Source organism: Salvia splendens, chromosome 4 (assembly GCF_004379255.2).
Source record: "Salvia splendens isolate huo1 chromosome 4, SspV2, whole genome shotgun sequence".
NCBI lineage: Eukaryota > Viridiplantae > Streptophyta > Magnoliopsida > Lamiales > Lamiaceae > Salvia > Salvia splendens.
In genome coordinates this window covers 22,887,854-22,905,471 of record NC_056035.1, presented here as the reverse complement: position 1 = coordinate 22,905,471, position 17,618 = coordinate 22,887,854, and the positions used below count along the sequence as shown (strand labels likewise).

The following is a 17,618-nucleotide window of genomic DNA, read 5'->3' as shown; positions in this document are numbered from 1 at the left end:
GTGACGAGGGATTTCACACCATATCATTGGATTTATATATATCTATATATCGGGTTTTGATCTATACAAAACTAGATTCAAATATAAAACCGCTGAGCAAAATTAGATGTAGAGCATTTTTAGGTCATTGTTAGTCTATTTTTAGGTCATTCTAACAAAGCATGACCTAAAATGATCTTAACTTGACATCAAACACAAATTTTATACTATGACCTAAAACTGCTTAATAATGACCCTCCGTGTTTTTGGTTAATTGTTGACCATTAGATCATTTAATCATAAGGTCAAGATTTAAGTCGTATTTCTGGATTTAGATGCATTTTTGTTTGGATCATCTATTGGTCCCTAAAATCATGAACTTTGACCAAATTTTGGTGTTTTCATAAGCTTTAAAATTGGTCGAAAATATCTCAAATTTTACATTTTGTTTGTTATTTCCCAATCCTTCCCACCAAATAAGATATCTTCGACAAAAATCTTATTAGATGTGGACAACCATTAAATGTTTATGATATTTAGATTACTCTTTAAGTTCGTGACAAGTAGGATAAAAAGCTACATAGAAAACCACGTTGATTTAGTAGTATCAAATAAGATAAAAAAAATGCACAGAATTGGTCGGATATGGTGACTAACCTACCCTGAGAAATAAAAAAATAAAATGTAAAGCTTGTGATATTTTAAAGACCAATATCCCAATCGAAAATAAAATTATACATACAATTTGATTTAGTTTTGATTCAATCCAACCGCCAACAGTGATGAGTGATGAAGGTGATTTCAGTCATTTAGACTTCGTAATCAATAACAACATAGACTTGAATCACTTGATTGCTGAACATTTGCATTATCAAATATGGATTTAGAGGAGATATTTAAATAAAAAATAATCAGTCAATTTAATTATTTCAATTTATCTTGAAAGCCAAAATAATTCGAGGTTTACAGAAAATAAATAAAAAGAAATATTGAAAAACCCTACTACTGTGTGGACTTTCCCACGTGCTGAATACCCCTGGCTGCTGGCGAGCCGCCACTTCCAATCAAGCTTGCATTTCTCTCATTCGCTTTCACTGCCTCCGCGCAAATACGACTCCCTCTCTATCTGCCATTGTTGCCTTCTACAAATATCATTTCACCCTCGCAGGTATCCTCTTACGTTAACCTTTCCTGCTTCAAATTTCCATCTTTTCTACTTCCATCATCGCAATTTGTAAACTTCACTATTTTCTCACTTCTATTGCTGTAAAAATGAATCTCTTTGATACTATTTTCTGCAGCATTTCTGCTACCAAGTACCTAATTGGTGCTAGGAAACTCTACAATTTGTCGAAACTGTTTATTAAAGATGGCGGGTTGTTCGTCGATTGGAATAGCCCATTTTAAGAGCTTAGAAAACGGCGTCGTTGCGCTTGACTGCTTCAGCTCCAAGAGTCTTTTGACATCTCGATTCCTGTGGTTTAGTACTAATGGAAGTAGAACTAATTTGAGATTGATTTGTAAGAATAAAAGGCAGACGCTCGTGGTTGTTAATGCAATCAATCCAGAGGCCGAGTCTAATTCAACTCCACCACTCACTAGCACGATTGAGATTGAAAATTATGCTGCTAATGTTGTGGATAAGAGCTATCTTTCCGCTCCTGATAGCAAGACTGATGTTGGTGGTGGGGGTGGGGGTTTCATTGATGGGAGTGGTGGAAATGGGAAGTTTTCGGGTGGTGGAGGTGGAGGCGGAGACGATGGTGCTGATGATTACGAAGAGAAGGAGTTTGGGCCGATACTCAAGTTTGAGGAGGTGATTAGAGAGACGGAGGCTAGAGGGGCAAGCCTTCCAGCTGATATGTTGGAGGCTGCCAAGACTGTGGGATTAAGGAAATTGCTTCTGCAAAGATATTTAGACTTGCAGGTTGAACTTTTTTATTTGTTCGTATTCAAATTTTATAGTTTTGATTGATGGTTTAGTGATAATGATTCTTGTCATTTGAGGTTGCAGGGTTCAGCTTGGCCCCTTGGATTTCTGATGAGGTCATCCTCCATGCTTAGGAATAGGATGTTAGCTGATCCGTCGTTTCTCTTCAAGATTGGAACTGAGGTCTATTAAACTTTGTGCCTTATCCCTTTGCCATTTGCAACGCACATTCTTTTTTGCTGTATGTACTTATACTAGGTGTGTGATATTTTGGAGTTTGTGTTGCTGTAGATGTCCGATATCTGAGATATGTGTGCAATTTTAGTCCTTGGTTAGAGAAGTTGGTGTTTTAGCATTATACTCATACGACGTCTGATTGGTTTATCCTCTGTAGATAGTGATTGATTCTTGTTGTGCAACATTTGCCGAAGTGAAAAAGAGAGGGAAAGATTTCTGGGCAGAGTTTGAATTGTACACTGCTGATCTTCTAGTGGGGGTGGTTGTTAATGTTGCTCTAGTTGGTATGCTAGCCCCATATGCCCGAATAGGACAGATATCTGCTTCTCAAGGATTTCTTGGGCGGATGCAGAGAGGTTATGCAGCGTTGCCTAGCAGGTAACTACAGAAACACCAGCTTAATTGTTTAAGGGAAACTTCATTATCTAACGTCTTTTCTTACTTTTGTTTGCCTCATCTTTGAACTGTGTAACTTTGAATTGCCATGAAACAGTGTATTTGAAGCAGAAAGGCCAGGGTCTAGATTTTCGGTAAATCAGAGAATTGCTACATATTTCTACAAGGTAACAACTGCATCTGAATGGTCTTACAGAATAGCATAGATATGCATTTTCTTTTTGATACGGTAAATGATGAGTTAATTCTTTACTCTGCAATTTTCAGGGAATTCTATATGGATTGGTTGGTTTTGGATGTGGTATCGTTGGCCAAGGAATCGCCAACTTAATAATGACAGCCAAGCGGTATGTTTTGTTTGGAGAGATACATCAGAAATAATTGTATTAATCGAAACTGCAATGTTTGCATTATAATGCCACACACCTGAAGCACTCATATTCAATTCGAGTTCAAAAACTTGGTTGTGTTTTGATCTAAACATGAATATGTTTTGACCAAAATTCTTGTTTGTCATGAACTCTGGAAGTTCTTTTTATGACAGTGTTTCTCATAAAAAGCATTTTCCACATTCCTCAGGAGCATTAAGAAATCAGAGGATGATATTCCAGTTCCACCCCTTTTGAAGAGCGCAGCAGTGTGGGGTACGCCTTGCTTTATTTCCCTCGTCTTTGTTTAAATTCCTTGTTTTCTTACCTTTGAAACCCATTTCTTTGTATTACACTCCTTGTTACATCCAAGAGAAGAGAATCTACGATTAGAATGTTATATAAACTATGATCCTTTCCCACTGTGCAGGAGTTTTTCTGGCTGTGTCTTCCAACACTCGGTATCAGATAATCAACGGGTTGGAACGCATAGTGGAAGCTTCTCCGATGGGGACGAAGGTTCCACCTGTTGCAATGGCGTTCACTGTTGGTGTTCGATTTGCCAACAATGTGTATGGTGGGATGCAGTTTGTGGATTGGGCTAGGTTGGCTGGTGCTCAGTGACCATTCTCCTCCTCCTCCTCCTCCTCCTCTCGTTGCTGTGTTCTGAACTGGCATAGAATCCTCCCCTCCCACCACTATATTCATATCAATATTAGTCCACATATTGGAATAAATTGTACTTTCTATTGCTCTAACTTTTTGATTTACCAGACTTTGCCTTCATCCTTGATCTTCTACATGTTTTGCTCGTGTCTTCAAGGTTTATTACAACTACAAACTAATTTGGGATTGTGTGATTGGTGAAATTCACGTTGTGTGGTAACATGTATCTATCCAAAATCAAAATCATATAAAGTTGCGATTAATTAATGAGGTTCGGTAGGACTTAGGAGTTAGGAGCCAGAATTATTATACATGTTAATTTATGAATGTGTAAGTACTCTGTATGTAGCTGAGTCTCAGTCATTTTTTTTTGCAAATAAACCAATATATTTCTTCCTTCTTACTTTACTTTATCTTACTTTATTCCCTTCTTAATCTCTCTACCTTTATCATTTATACTCCCTCTGTCCCTCGGTTGTCTCACTGTAACTGAATTAATTTTTTTGGCAAACATTTCTTCTTTCTTACTTTATATTATCTCCTTTATCTTTTTTTCCTTTCTATTTTATTTTCTTTTTACTTAACTTATTTAAAATAAATTTTCTTAAAACTCGTGTTGAAAAGAAACGTTTTATTGCAAACGAAGGTGAGAATATTTTATTCTCCTTAAATCACCTAAAACAATTTTGTTAAATCTTATGCTAAAAAAAGCCCACAACTAAATAGGGAGTGAGGAAGTACTTCTTTAAAAAAAATAATAAAAATGAGTAATTCGATTCTATAATTCAGGTGTCGAGATGGAAGCAAACATAATGATAATGATGATAAACTGATAAGAGCATAGTATGTGCAGAAATGCAACGCCAGAAAAACGTGAAGGATTCTCCAGTCAAAGGTCAAACATACTGAAAATGTCGATTCATCACCATTGCAACTAATTCCAGAAGAAAAACAAATGCCCTTTGAATTCATCGCCCCTTCCCGCCATTTCCCAAAGTTTGCTATTTATATCCACACCCCCATCCCTTTCCCAAATAAAATTTTCCCCCAAACCCCTTTCTTGATCCCTTCAATGACCAAGCTGGAGTCTCTGCGCCGATTCCTCGTCCCCTGCATCGGCAACTCCCGCACCTCCCCGAGCCCTCCCCCCGCCGCCAAGAAACGCCTCAGCACCTCCCTCCGCGACGACCTCGACGAGAAGCACCACCACCTGATCCAGCCGCAGCCACAAGAAGCAGAGCCCCCGTCATGCTGTTCCTCCCCGGCGACCCCGGCGGCCAATCTGGCCCCGCCACGGCCGTCCCGAACAATGGTGATCGGCACCATATTCGGGCACGGGCGCGGCGGGCACGTGTGGTTCTGCGTGCAGCAGGACCGCCTCGCCACGAAGCCCGCCCTCCTCCTGGAGCTCTCCATCCCGACCTCGGGCCTCATCCAGGAGATGCAGTGCGGCCTCGTGCGGATCGCGCTCGAGTTCAACGCGGCCGAGTCGGACGACCCCGAGCTGGCGCGGTGCCCGCTGCGGTCCGTGCCGCTGTGGACGCTCTTCTGCAACGGGAGGAAGCTCGGGTTCGCGGTCAGGCGGAAGGCCACGCAGCAGACCAAGATGATGCTCAAGACCATGCAGAACGTCACCGTCGGGGCGGGCGTCATCCCCTGCAAATTCCACGACGAGAAGGAGGTCATGTACATGCGGGCTAACTACGAGTGCGTTTTGGGGAGCGCCGATTCAGAGTCTTTCCACTTGATCAACCCGGATCAGCTCCCGGGTCAAGAACTCAGCGTTTTCTTGCTACGAACAAGATAAAATCTAATTTTCGAGAAAATCCAGGTTTTCTTGAGTTAAACTATTTTTTTTTTTCTTTTTAGTTTTTGAGAGAGGGAAAGGCTAGCTAGTTGTAGGTTAAATTGTTCTTTGTTGATTTCAGTAGGAATCTTTTGTAATTGGAGAAGCACAATAATTTCAGTTACTACTTCCTATCCGTGAATCATACTTTTTCTTTTTCTGGCATTTCAAGATTCTTACTTAATGAGTTGTCAATCTGTGTGACAGTTGTTGCTGTATCATATTTTTGTTCCCTCACTCTGAAAAAAGCCCTTTTAAGCAATATTTTTTATTTTTATTTTTATTTTTGTGATGTCTATTGCTTAAAGTTAAAGCGGAATATAGTGTTTGATGATTAGCTCGGCCTACTTTACAAATCATCTATATATTCTTACTATTTCTATTGATTCTGGGATGTACATAGTATGTTATTTTTGGTTAACTTCTTTTCCTAATCCATATGTTATGTACATTTGAAGGTATCACATATGATATGAGCCTGTGATTCTGTAACAAAATATTTAAGCCTGAAAAGATTGGCCTGAATCAAAATAGTAGTAGTACTACGTCGTCATAAACATAATTTTCCAGTTCATGAGCTTTATTGATGAAAAACTGTTATAAGTATTAATTACTAAACTGGTGTTTTCCATTGCATTCCAAATGAGTAAGGAGCATTTACTGATTAAATACTTGGGATCCGTAAAATAGATAGGTATAATAATTTTATCTTCATTTAGGCTATTAGTGAGTTAGTGTAAAAAATGACATTCTAAATTAAATGTTCCAACAAATACTCAGCATTTCTTTTGGACACATATTTTTAGATAGTGGTGTTTAGGCCATCCACAATAGAAATAGTCCAGCAATAGCCCAGCCATAGCCTAGCCACTGCCACATCATCAGCACTAAAAATCCTCCTGCCACATCATCAAAACAAGCAAATAGCCCAGCAATAGCCCAGCCATAGCCTAGCCACATACTATCCACATCACTATTAACAAATATATACAAAATGCAATAATTAACAATAACGCAATATACGAAATTTAATTTACGAGACATATACGGGAAAATTCACTAATATTAATAAAATTTAAAAAGTACATAATTAAAAAAAATTACATAATTAAAAAAAATTACATTAATTAAATTTACAAATGAAAATTTAAAATAACATTACAACTTAAAGTTTAAAAATAAAAAAAAAGACATAATTAAAATCTTAAAAAAATAAAAATGACATATTTTAAAATACAATTTTATAGAAAATCCTTGAATGAGATTGTCCCACATCGAAAGTGGAACATAAAACATTCAAGGATATCTCTCTATAAAAGAGAAACATCCTTGAATGAGATTGTCCCACATCGAAAGTGGAACATAAAACATTCATGGATATCTCTCTATAAAAGAGAAACATCCTTGAATGAGTTTGCCCCACATCGAAAGTGGAACATAAAACATTCATGGATATCTCTCTATAAAAGAGAAACATCCTTGAATGAGTTTGTCCCACATCGAAAGTGGAACATAAAACATTCATGGATATCTCTCTATAAAAGAGAAACATCCTTGAATGAGATTGTCCCACATCGAAAGTGGAACATAAAACATTCATGGATATCTCTCTATAAAAGAGAAACATCCTTGAATGAGTTTGCCCCACATCGAAAGTGGAACATAAAACATTCATGGATATCTCTCTATAAAAGAGAAACATCCTTGAATGAGTTTGTCCCACATCGAAAGTGGAACATAAAACATTCATGGATATCTCTCTATAAAAGAGAAACATCCTTGAATGAGTTTGTCCCACATCGAAAGTGGAACATAAAACATTCAAGGATATCTCTCTATAAAAGAGAAACATCCTTGAATGAGTTTGTCCCACATCGAAAGTGGAACATAAAACATTCATGGATATCTCTCTATAAAAGAGAAACATCCTTGAATGAGTTTGTCCCACATCGAAAGTGGAACATAAAACATTCAAGGATGTCTCTATAAAATAGAGGCAACCAAGAATGAGATTGTCCCACATCGAAAGTGGAACATAAAACATTCAAGGATGTCTCTATAAAATAGAGGCAACCAAGAATGAGATTGTCCCACATCGAAAGTGGAACATAAAACATTCAAGGATGTCTCTATAAAAGAGAGACAACCAAGAATGAGTTTCATAAATTCGCAAGCCCATTAAATATATATGGGCTATAACGAATTTCTAGTATAAATTTATTTATAAAAATTGATTTTAATATATAGAAAACAATTTTTATAAATAAATAATATTTTTTTATATTTGATTTTTTTTTAAAATTCGAATTTCAAAAATTCGAATTTTAAAAAAAAAATCGCGCTGGGCGATCCGGGCGCTGCAATAGCGCCGAGCGGATCGCCCAGCGCCACGAAACCGCCCAGCGCTGCGCGGTTTCTCTCTCCAATCGTCCGCTGGGCGACTGCAATAGACCGCCCAGCGAACCCCCAGCGCCGGCGCTCGGCTGGGCGGTCGCTGGGCGCCTATTGTGAATGGTCTTAGAGATTAAATGAAAATAAATAAAGTAGGAGTGAGAAAAAAATAAAGAGAAAAAGTAAGAGAGTGGATAAAGTAAGAGAGAGGGAGTGTTGTTTTTTTGCCAAAGGAAAATGTCTCACTTATAGTGAAACAACCTGAAAAGGAATACGCCTCACCTATGGTGAAAGAAAGGTAGTTATAGTTATTTATTTTGGACTCCTCCACTATACTACTTACAGCCTTAGCCTTTTAATTATATCAGGAAAGTCACTAAGATATGGCAAATAAAATTATAGTAAGATAGAATGTATCCTATATTGCTACAAGTTGCCTACAAAAAGATTTACGAGAACCAGTCTTTTCAAGTAAAAGTTGCAAATTTTTAATGTTTTAAATCAAGTTAGATAAACTTATAATGTTCCATTTGCTCTTGAGATACCAAGAAAGGAATCTTGTTTATTCTCTTTAGCACAAAAGCAAATAGTACTCACATATTCCCTTTACTTTCGGTATTAAGGTTCACTTGGGTCACAGAAATCAGACATATTCTAAATGATGAGTTGATATAACTATGAACTCTCACTGCTTAAATGTCTAATCACTGATGTTCAATATTTTTCCTAAAAGAATATGCCAACGGAGGATTTGATAATCATCCCTGGCATAAAAGTTTTGCCTTTCTAATGATGCAATTTCATCAAGAATTAGTGTTACACCAGCAACGATATCATTAATTTTTCAATTAATTTATTTGGAATAAATACTCCATATTAGTATTAATTAAATAATAGCAATACACACGCGTGGGTAGAGCAGCCCAAGGTTTACCGAACCGGTGATTAAAACCGAAACTGTAACCGCCGGTTACGGTTCCGAACCGAAACCGCGAGAAATATCCCAAACCGAAACCGTGAATTTTAGAACCGTGGTTCGGTTCAGGTTCCAAATTTTTCGAACCGAAACCGCGACTGAACCGCCGGAACCGTTGGTTAGCCGACGGTTTCACGGTTCCAAACTGCCAATGCAATGATAAATTTAAACATAGCTAATCCTTATATTAAAACTATACTACATTAAATAAAACATTGTTGAATGATTCGGTTTTTGAATTTTATACTTTTATAAGTAACTTTCATTTTTGGATTTGGTAATATATGTGGAAACAATAATGTGAGACAAAATTTTGTAGCTAAAATAACTTTATAATACTACTATTTGGTAAAATTGGATGGTAATTTGGTAAACATAAGAGAAAAGATAATAAAAAAATAGACTAGATTACAAGATGGAGTACATGGAGTATGAACCATTGATTATGGTAATAACTTTATAATACTATTTCAGATTTTATTAATTAACACAATTTTTTACATATGGAGTCTATGGAGTATGGATCATTATTAATAAATATTTATTGAACATTGTTTAATAAAACTTAGAAAAATTGATTACTTTAAATAAAGCATAATACTCTAATTAACATTGGTTAATGAATTTGTAGTCTTCAAAATTGATTAGTTGAGTCTTCAAAATTGATTGGTTGGCGGTGGGTGGGTGATGACTGCACTATTCAAAATTGATTGCACAAAACACCATTTCATTTATTTATTTATTTATATATATATATTTAAATGCTAATTTTAAATTCAAGTTGGATCTCATTTCCCCCTATTTATATCACTTTGTAATTTGTTTGTAAATTATATCACATCGTAATTTGTTTATAAATTTTATCATATTGTAATTTGTATATGTAAATTGTAAATTTGATATCATTTTCACCTTACTCGTCTTAATTCAATTTAAACTATCATTTCCTTATTCCAATTTATTTTATAATTTCAAACTATGGCAAAAAAAATTTAAGGAAAAAAATCGCGAAACCGAACCTAAACCGCTACGAACCGTCCGAAAACCGGCGATTCGGAACCGAAACCGAAACCGCCGGTTTTAGAACCGAAACCGGAACCGTGAAACAGCCTCGCGGTTCGGTTCCGGTTTCATATTTCCCTAATCCGGAACCGGCGGTTCCGAATCGAAACCGCCGGTTCATGAACCGTGGGCAGGTCTACGCGTGCGTGGCATTTTATAAGAGTAATTCATAAAGTATAAAAATTTAAAATATTCATTAAAATAATTACAACTATTTTCCTTTAAAATTATGCAATTCTAATTTAGAAAACTCTTGAAAAATATATGATCTTTATACATTGTTTTATTTACTATTTACTTATAATATTAAAATTAATAATGTACTTTTTATCTATAAAAAATAGTCTCATTTTTTGGTGTTAAAAAAATAGTCTCACAAAAAAAAATATCATACTTTATCCATATTTTGCTAATTTCTTTCCTACTTTATTTATTTTTCCTTCCCTTCAGCTATTTGATGAATTTCTCATTTATATATAAAATTATTTTTCGTCGGAAGGAGGGAATAATATTTATGGTCCATATAATGTGGATTTTACATTCTTTAACATTAGTATTCCCCATATTTTTCCCTGTTTATCTTACTTTATTAGTTAGAATTAAAAGTCATAGTAATAATTTTGTAATTACTTGATACTAATCATATATTTTGTGCCTTAAAAATTGAAATAAGACTAGGGCGGTATATGCATAAGTTATTTTCAGCATGCGAAGCAAAAAGAGAATCCCCGGAGCGCCGGCGCCGTCGCTGACCATTCAAAATACTCTTCCTCTCCCGCCCCAACTGTATACTACACCCTTCTTTTTTCGTCTTTCCCTAATTGGCGTTTTTGTTTCTTTGCTAAACTTTGTTAATTGAATACTTGCAGTTGTTTTGAAGGTGAAACCCTTGCTCGTTTCCTCAAATCGGTGCAGAGGTACCAAATTCTAATGCGTCCTATTTTTCGATTGATTGTATTGCTTTATGGCAAGCTGTTTTGTTTGTTTGATCAGGGAGATCGAATCGGCTAGAATCGTAGACGAAACTCTGCCTCTTAAGATTTGGATTAAGGTCAGTTTTTCGTCCCTTTTCCATTATGAAAGGTAAGGAGATTGATTTGTTACACAATTTTGGGTTTATCAGCAACAATTTGCTGTGGGGGTGAATGAAGTCACGCGAGGACTTGAGCGAATGCCTCCTAATCGTGGAGATGAAAAATCCCCGGTTGGGAAGAATGTGGATGATGGTGAAGCCAGGTGTGGCTACTTTCAGGTTGGTTGCTCTGTAAAATCTCTACTTTGTCTCTTGTAGGAAGAGTGTTTGTTTCATAGTTAATTATGCTTGCTTTGATTTGATTTATGTGGTTCAGAGTTATCGCGTAAATAGTAGGTACCTTCGAGAGGGATAAAGAGGTTTAAAAAACGTGTTTGAGAATAGCTTGCACAATTTTGTTATTTGTGCTGGGATGTATCGGAGAAGGGTAAACACGATGCTTTAATCTTGTTATATAGATGAAGACTGGTGTGTTTGCTTGTTTAAGATTGCTTCTATAAGTTTTAGCTGGATTTTATTGGAGAAAACTTTAGACATGGTGTGTTTCACTTTTCGACTCAGATGGCCTAAACCGGCTGCTAGACTGTCTTACAAAATGTTAGATGATAAATTATCCTTTAGGAATTTAAACAGCTCGCGTTCAACTTTCATCGTATTCTCATCTGTGTAGGCCTCAAGTTTTATGATTTACTAATAGTCATGTATATGGAAGAAGTATTCTTCTTCTGTTATTCATGTCTTCGATTTCGAAAGAATTCTCTTGATGGATTTCATGTTTCACTAGCATCATTAGCTACTCTTCGTCTTGTGGAATGAATGTAGGTGATATTGGTAGCGTCAGACTGCAATCCTCGAACCTTGACAAAGCATCTACCAGCATTGGCCGCTTCAAGAAATGTTCCACTTATCTCTGTAAGAGATAGAAAAGAAGGTTCTTTAAGATTAGGCGAGCTGATAAAGGTGAAAACAGCAATCGCCATTGGAGTAAAGGTGAGTAGCCATTGATCTGAGAACTTATGTCTATTTCTAATTGCTCGAGTCTCCTTCAACTGTGTTTTCTTTCAGATCCCTTTAGTAATAATCTTGTAACACATGCAGGCTAAAGGAAATGCTATCAATCAACTAATAAAAGAAGCCCTAACTAACAACAAGATCAATAGCACTGAAGAGGAAGCATAAAGTTAGGAGGGCCTTCCTTCATCAGCTGATGTTCTTCTCTAGCGCCTGATGGCGGAGAGATGGAGAAGAACGTGATCAAATTAATGGAAGTATAAAACGGAGTCTGAAGCTAAAAGGACTAATAATCTTGATTGCATTTGAATTCCTCAACAGGTAACCCTAGTAATGGTATTTATTCAGTATATGTAACTGACTAAAACCAGTAGCATGATCTATTTGAATGTAAAGATAGTTTATGCTATGAAATTAGCTTTGTCAACATGTAACTTCATTCAGATTATCACCTCAGACATATCAACTTGCACCATGAAATGTGAGAAATAATTGTGTTACCTCAAAGAATAAATATGTGAGGCATTTGTGGTGTGTTTTGGTGGATGCGAGGACGGGGTAATCTACAACCCGAGGGCTAGATGAGATGAGAGATCATCCAAACCTCAGGATGCAGATTACCTGATCCTCACACACAAAATTCCATCAGTAGTGAAGAGATTTGAGAGTAGGTTTCATGCAAATAATGAATTGTATGCATGGCGAGAGGAATATATATAGAGCTCCGCATGATATTGAACTTGGACAGGGGTGTGATAACTGATACGATGCAAAGAAATTTAGGATTATTAAAATAAGAAGTGATAAGGTTCTGTCACCTTAATCATGTTGGATTCTGTTCTCTCATCACCAATCACACACAAGGGAACCTTTCCTTTATTCAGACAGCGATATTCATCCTTGACTGCTTTCTCAAGAAATGGCCACACTTCTTATCACGGCTTAAAACCGAGGTGGTTAAGTAATCGACAAGCTTCTTGAGTTTCTATTTTCTGAGTGTCGATCGCTTACACATGTTAATTTGCACTAGGATGCTTCTTCGAACTTTAGCTTCAATGACGAAGAAAATCAAGAGTGTGTAGAATTTTGGAAGCATTTCAAGAATCAAAACTTGCTCAATGATTTCCTCATACTTTGCACACTTGTAACGTAACCACCACAGGAAATCGACTCTGCCTATGGCTACAGAGGAGGATTTGTTTGAACATGTTGCACCCTCAGACGCTCAACACCTCTCTCATCTTTCGTTGTCAGCTAGAGATCGCCATCACAATAAGCCCTTCCATCTCCATTTCTGTTTTGATGCGAAAAAGCCTTGTGTATCAAACAAGTGTTGTCATCTTTAGAGGGCCAAAGTTAATTGCAGAATCTGATGCAACTCGATCAGGTCACAGACACACATCAACATTTGATAGAAGGATACAAATCGGACTTTCACATCAAAGTCGAATTGTGATTAGAAAATTCAAAATTCTCAGCTTCAGAAGGGAATATGTGGAAGCTTATTCCATTTTCATTAGGTTGATGATTTGCATGCTGCTCCACCAAAACAACATTCTTGTTGCATTTCGATCTTGTGTAAAGCAACAAAGGTGCTAAAAATGGTGAAGAAATGTTCTTGCTACCCAAAAAAGGGAATAATACAAGACTTGATATTGTTTATTATCCTAACCAAAAAAAGTACTGTGGAAGAAAACTAAACGGGAGACAAGTTTTATTTTTAATATAATGGTATTCTGTGATTCGATCTATATTTTTAGATTGTAGTGGCAAAGATTCATGTTTTATCTGAAAGTGTGCAGAAAGAGAAAAAATACGACTCCCTCCATCCCTAAAAAATAGACAATATTTGAAACAGCAAAGGTTTTAATGCACGATTGGTAAATAAGAGAGACATAAATAGAAATGAAGTATAAGAATGAGACCCACCCTAATTTTTTGGAAATTTTTTTCTATAAATACAATTGGCCTATTTTTAAGGGACAAATGTGGTCTTATAAGTGAATAATAGTAAAAACTCTACCAAAGAAATGATCGTGCCAAAAACTTATTATACAATCGTAAACAGCTCGCAGTAATCTAACAGAGCTCAACAACAAATGGGACTGAATACATCCATGATCTTCTCATGAATTTCACGGAAGAAATTGAATGATAGTATAACAATTAAATAAATGTAATGAATTAAAGTAAGAGACATACAAAAAGAAATGAAGTATTATTAGTGAAGAATGAAACCCTTCCTATTAGAGAGAATTTTTTTTTTCATAAATATAGTTGGTTTATTTTTAAGGGACAAATGTGGTCTCTATTTTCAAAGTGCGATCTTATTAGTAAAAACTTTATAAAAAATACGATAGTGGCAAAAGCTTATTATACAATCGTAAACGGCTTGCAGTAATCTAACAGAACTCAACTACAAATGGGACAGAATACATCCATGAACTTCTCATGAATTTCACGGAAGAAATTGAATAATAGTATAACAATTAAATAAATGTAATGAATTAAATTATCTCACAAGCAATAATACAAAGCAACAGAGCTGAAGAGCTCAGTTCACATGAAACTATCTGTGTGATGACATCTGAAAAAAATTATAGCTAAACCTACCGATGACCTAAATCATCAATGAGATAGAAGACCTAAACACTATGGAAATGCATCGATTGCTAAATCAACAATATCTGTAGACTTTACACTCAGACATCGTCGTCCTTGGCAGCAACACAATTTACCGCTATAAATGAGAGCTATCTACCTATATTTAGTAACATTTCTTACAATTTAAATCAAAACTGGCCCTCGCGTTGCCCTTAGGGACAAGGGTTTAGGACATTGATAACCAAATCAGTACGCGCTCGACCTAACTGAAAGGCCCTTGTGCTAGAAGCTTCTTCAATGCTTCATATGTCATGAAAACAATGCCGACTCCTGGAACAACCTTGTAGTATTCAGGCATTATCCCTCTATACATGCCGCCGAGGCCTTCAGAACGGATTATGTGTTTCAAAGTTCCAAACAATCCAGTTTTGTATACTCGGGCTCGACCAGCAGCACCTTCCAATTGCATTCTTCGCCTTACGAGGTCCAAAGGAAATGTCACTGCAGCCAAAAAGAGTATATCAGGTCAGTGACTTCTTCACCTTCAGATTCGGACAATTGCTCAAGCTGAACACTTAGAAATTCCACGCCCTAATTCTTGCACAAAGTTAACTGGTGTTGAACACGAGGGTTTCTTTCCTTGCTTAAAAACTATTCTGTAGCATCGCTTCAAATTTGAATATGTGATACACAATTATTACTCCAGTCCTAAAGGCAACTAGTTTTTCGGATAACAAGACAGCACATCCAGCAGGCTGTGGCAATCATTTTGCATGCCAAAAAACTAGCATTAAAATAGAAATGTTTCTAGTCGTAATAAATAACTTGATCACCATTATAAGCTGCCCACCTGTTGATGATGCAATGCCAGAAAGACTACCACAAGCAAGGCTCACCAATACAGTAGAATCATCAGGCCTAGTTAAAAATAAAGAATACTTTAGCCCATTTATATACGAAGAAAGGATGCCCAAAATCAAAGTAAAATTAGTTACCCTTACCTGCGAGAAAGCCAGGAAGATCTCAAACTCTCATAAACCGAAAAGCTTATTGCTATACTGGGCCCAACTCCCTGCAGCCAAAAGAATAAATTAAATGAAATCAAAATTTCTACAGATAGTTTGAAAGCTATAGAACACAAGACATAATGCAAGGAAAGAAAGGTACCAATAATGTTGCCCCTAGCCCTTTGTACAGGCCAAAAAATCCTTCGTCTCGGCAGATGGTACGAATTGAATGCCTAATGCCTTGATAATATATGGTATTCCTCTACAATTTTCAAAAGAAGCAAAATTTTAATTCATTAACATTTCAAAATATGGGCATACGAGAGAAAATTTGCAGTTTAGAGGTCATAATGCTTCAACCACTATGTCAAACAAAAGAGAGTTTTAAAGTACTTCAAGGTATAATTATGAGAAGACAGGTCTCTATTAGTAAAGAAAACATCAGCAAACCAAGCTCTTAAACAAGATTAAGTCACACATTTTGTAGTTATCTGAGGTCTAAAGTGAAGTCATGCAAGTCTTCATTTCTTTTACCTATTAAATATTTCTCCTCTTTCCAGTTCTTTTTCCTATTTTACCTTCAATTTCAGTAATGCAATAGCTTACCTGTGCTGCCAGCCTTGTTCTGACAAGATCTAAAGGATATGTAGCAGAAGCAGCAGTCATTCCTGCCAAGCCACCACCAACAAAATGCACAAAAGCATCTGCCTGTGGATGTTCTCCCTGACCTTCAAGACCCGGTATTGATCTTAAAATCTGGGGGAAGAGAAAATACATCTATTGTCAACGCGTGAAAAAGCTTTATCCATTATAGAAATGCAACATTCTCTTTTAATAAATTTACTCACTCTTTTGTATTGTTCATAAGAATAGAAGTTGACAGAAGAATACGGAAGACGATGAGCTATAGTAACTAAATTCCCTTTCCAGAAGGCTCTAAAACCTTCTTCATTAACTATGCGCAATGCCTCGCGCCATATGCAAGGCTTACTCATTATAGCAACATCCGAATGCATGCCTTGCACCTATGAGGAAATTACAAAAAGGAATTGGTTAGCAACCATCATAAAATCAAGCTTCAAGTATACACTGTTAACCTAACTACCTAAATAATGAAGAAATAAGGATTGACCTAACCAGAAAAGAGTTTACCTAAAACAAAAGATTTTCATTTTAGAAACATTTTAACAAATTTGTGGACCATCATCCATCGGCGATTTACTTTTGTGATTACAATGTTTCTCAGGAATAAAACAAAATGAAGAGTAAGGGATGGAAAACAAGTAACTAACCTGAAACAGGATGGTGAGGCGGGCTAGGGGAGCAGTGCAGGTCTTGCTGAAAGCTCCGGCGATTCCGCCGGCAAGGAGCTGCGGAATTGTGCCAATCTGCGATATTTGCGACTGCTGCGGCCGCGGTTGTTGGTGTAGAAACTTCCTGGCGCCATCCACCCCGACCCTAGCTTCCATCAGTTCCAGCACAAAAAGAAATTAAAAAAATGCACCTAGTAATTTTCCACTGCACCGCCGCAGATCTTCCGGAAAAATCTTCAGTGTGTCAAAGGAAGATCAGATTCCAGATTGTCGGCGACAAAGCCAATCGAACTCCTTATTCGTTGCGGAGACCTCTGAATCATGAGAAGGGCGTGAAATACTGTAAAACCCTGTGGAAAAACCCTAGTTTGGGTTTGATTCCGCGGAATATTACTTTGAATATGTTTTGCGTGGTTTGAACGTTTGTGTGGAAGCACAAAGTAAGCATTTTTGGGCCGGGCCCGACTTATAAAAATCGATGCTGGGCCTAAAATCATTATTTAACCCAGATGCTCAATCTGCCTTTCCCAACTTTACACGCTCTTTCAATTTTTCATTTTGGAACTCCTTTTATTCAACAAATCTCCTTCAGGTGTTTTTATTTTGGGTGAACTAAATAGCACCTGATCTTAATTTTATATCGTTTTTGGTACCTCGTGATAAAATAACTCTAGGTACCAAACATGTGATTTTTTTGTTATTTTTTGAAATTTCAATTAAATAGTAGGAGTACCAAACATGTGAATTTTCTTTTCTTTCTTTCTTTCTTATTTATTTATTTTCTTCTTTAGTTTCTTCT

The 17,618-nt window shown here is 36.6% G+C and overlaps 4 protein-coding genes across 4 annotated transcripts; 3 read left to right on the top strand and 1 right to left on the bottom strand.

Moving 5' to 3' along the window:
- The first annotated feature begins 1,001 nt into the window (after positions 1-1,001).
- On the top strand, positions 1,002-3,696 carry LOC121799169 (protein RETICULATA, chloroplastic-like). Its single transcript, XM_042198510.1, has 8 exons — positions 1,002-1,147; positions 1,281-1,906; positions 1,994-2,092; positions 2,304-2,524; positions 2,640-2,709; positions 2,810-2,889; positions 3,122-3,186; positions 3,341-3,696. Exons 2-8 carry the CDS (start codon positions 1,349-1,351, stop codon positions 3,532-3,534), a joined length of 1,287 nt encoding a protein of 428 aa, XP_042054444.1. The 5' UTR covers positions 1,002-1,147; positions 1,281-1,348; the 3' UTR covers positions 3,535-3,696.
- Positions 3,697-4,176: 480 nt separating this feature from the next.
- LOC121799726 (protein MIZU-KUSSEI 1-like) lies at positions 4,177-5,576 on the top strand. Its single transcript, XM_042199180.1, has one exon. The coding sequence runs from the start codon at positions 4,532-4,534 to the stop codon at positions 5,381-5,383; it is 852 nt and encodes a 283-aa protein (XP_042055114.1). The 5' UTR covers positions 4,177-4,531; the 3' UTR covers positions 5,384-5,576.
- A 4,918-nt stretch (positions 5,577-10,494) lies between these two features.
- Positions 10,495-12,395, top strand: LOC121798596. The gene is made up of 6 exons (XM_042197672.1): positions 10,495-10,637; positions 10,721-10,768; positions 10,845-10,902; positions 10,975-11,103; positions 11,707-11,874; positions 11,983-12,395. The coding sequence occupies exons 1-6, from the start codon at positions 10,558-10,560 to the stop codon at positions 12,061-12,063; spliced, it is 564 nt and encodes a 187-aa protein (XP_042053606.1). The 5' UTR covers positions 10,495-10,557; the 3' UTR covers positions 12,064-12,395.
- Positions 12,396-14,378: 1,983 nt separating this feature from the next.
- LOC121801591 (mitochondrial substrate carrier family protein B-like) lies at positions 14,379-17,229 on the bottom strand. The gene is made up of 7 exons (XM_042201112.1): positions 16,799-17,229; positions 16,355-16,531; positions 16,113-16,262; positions 15,667-15,768; positions 15,501-15,571; positions 15,350-15,417; positions 14,379-15,000 (listed from the first exon to the last, which is right to left on the bottom strand). The coding sequence occupies exons 1-7, from the start codon at positions 16,973-16,975 to the stop codon at positions 14,762-14,764; spliced, it is 984 nt and encodes a 327-aa protein (XP_042057046.1). The 5' UTR covers positions 16,976-17,229; the 3' UTR covers positions 14,379-14,761.
- Between the last annotated feature and the right edge of the window lie 389 nt (positions 17,230-17,618).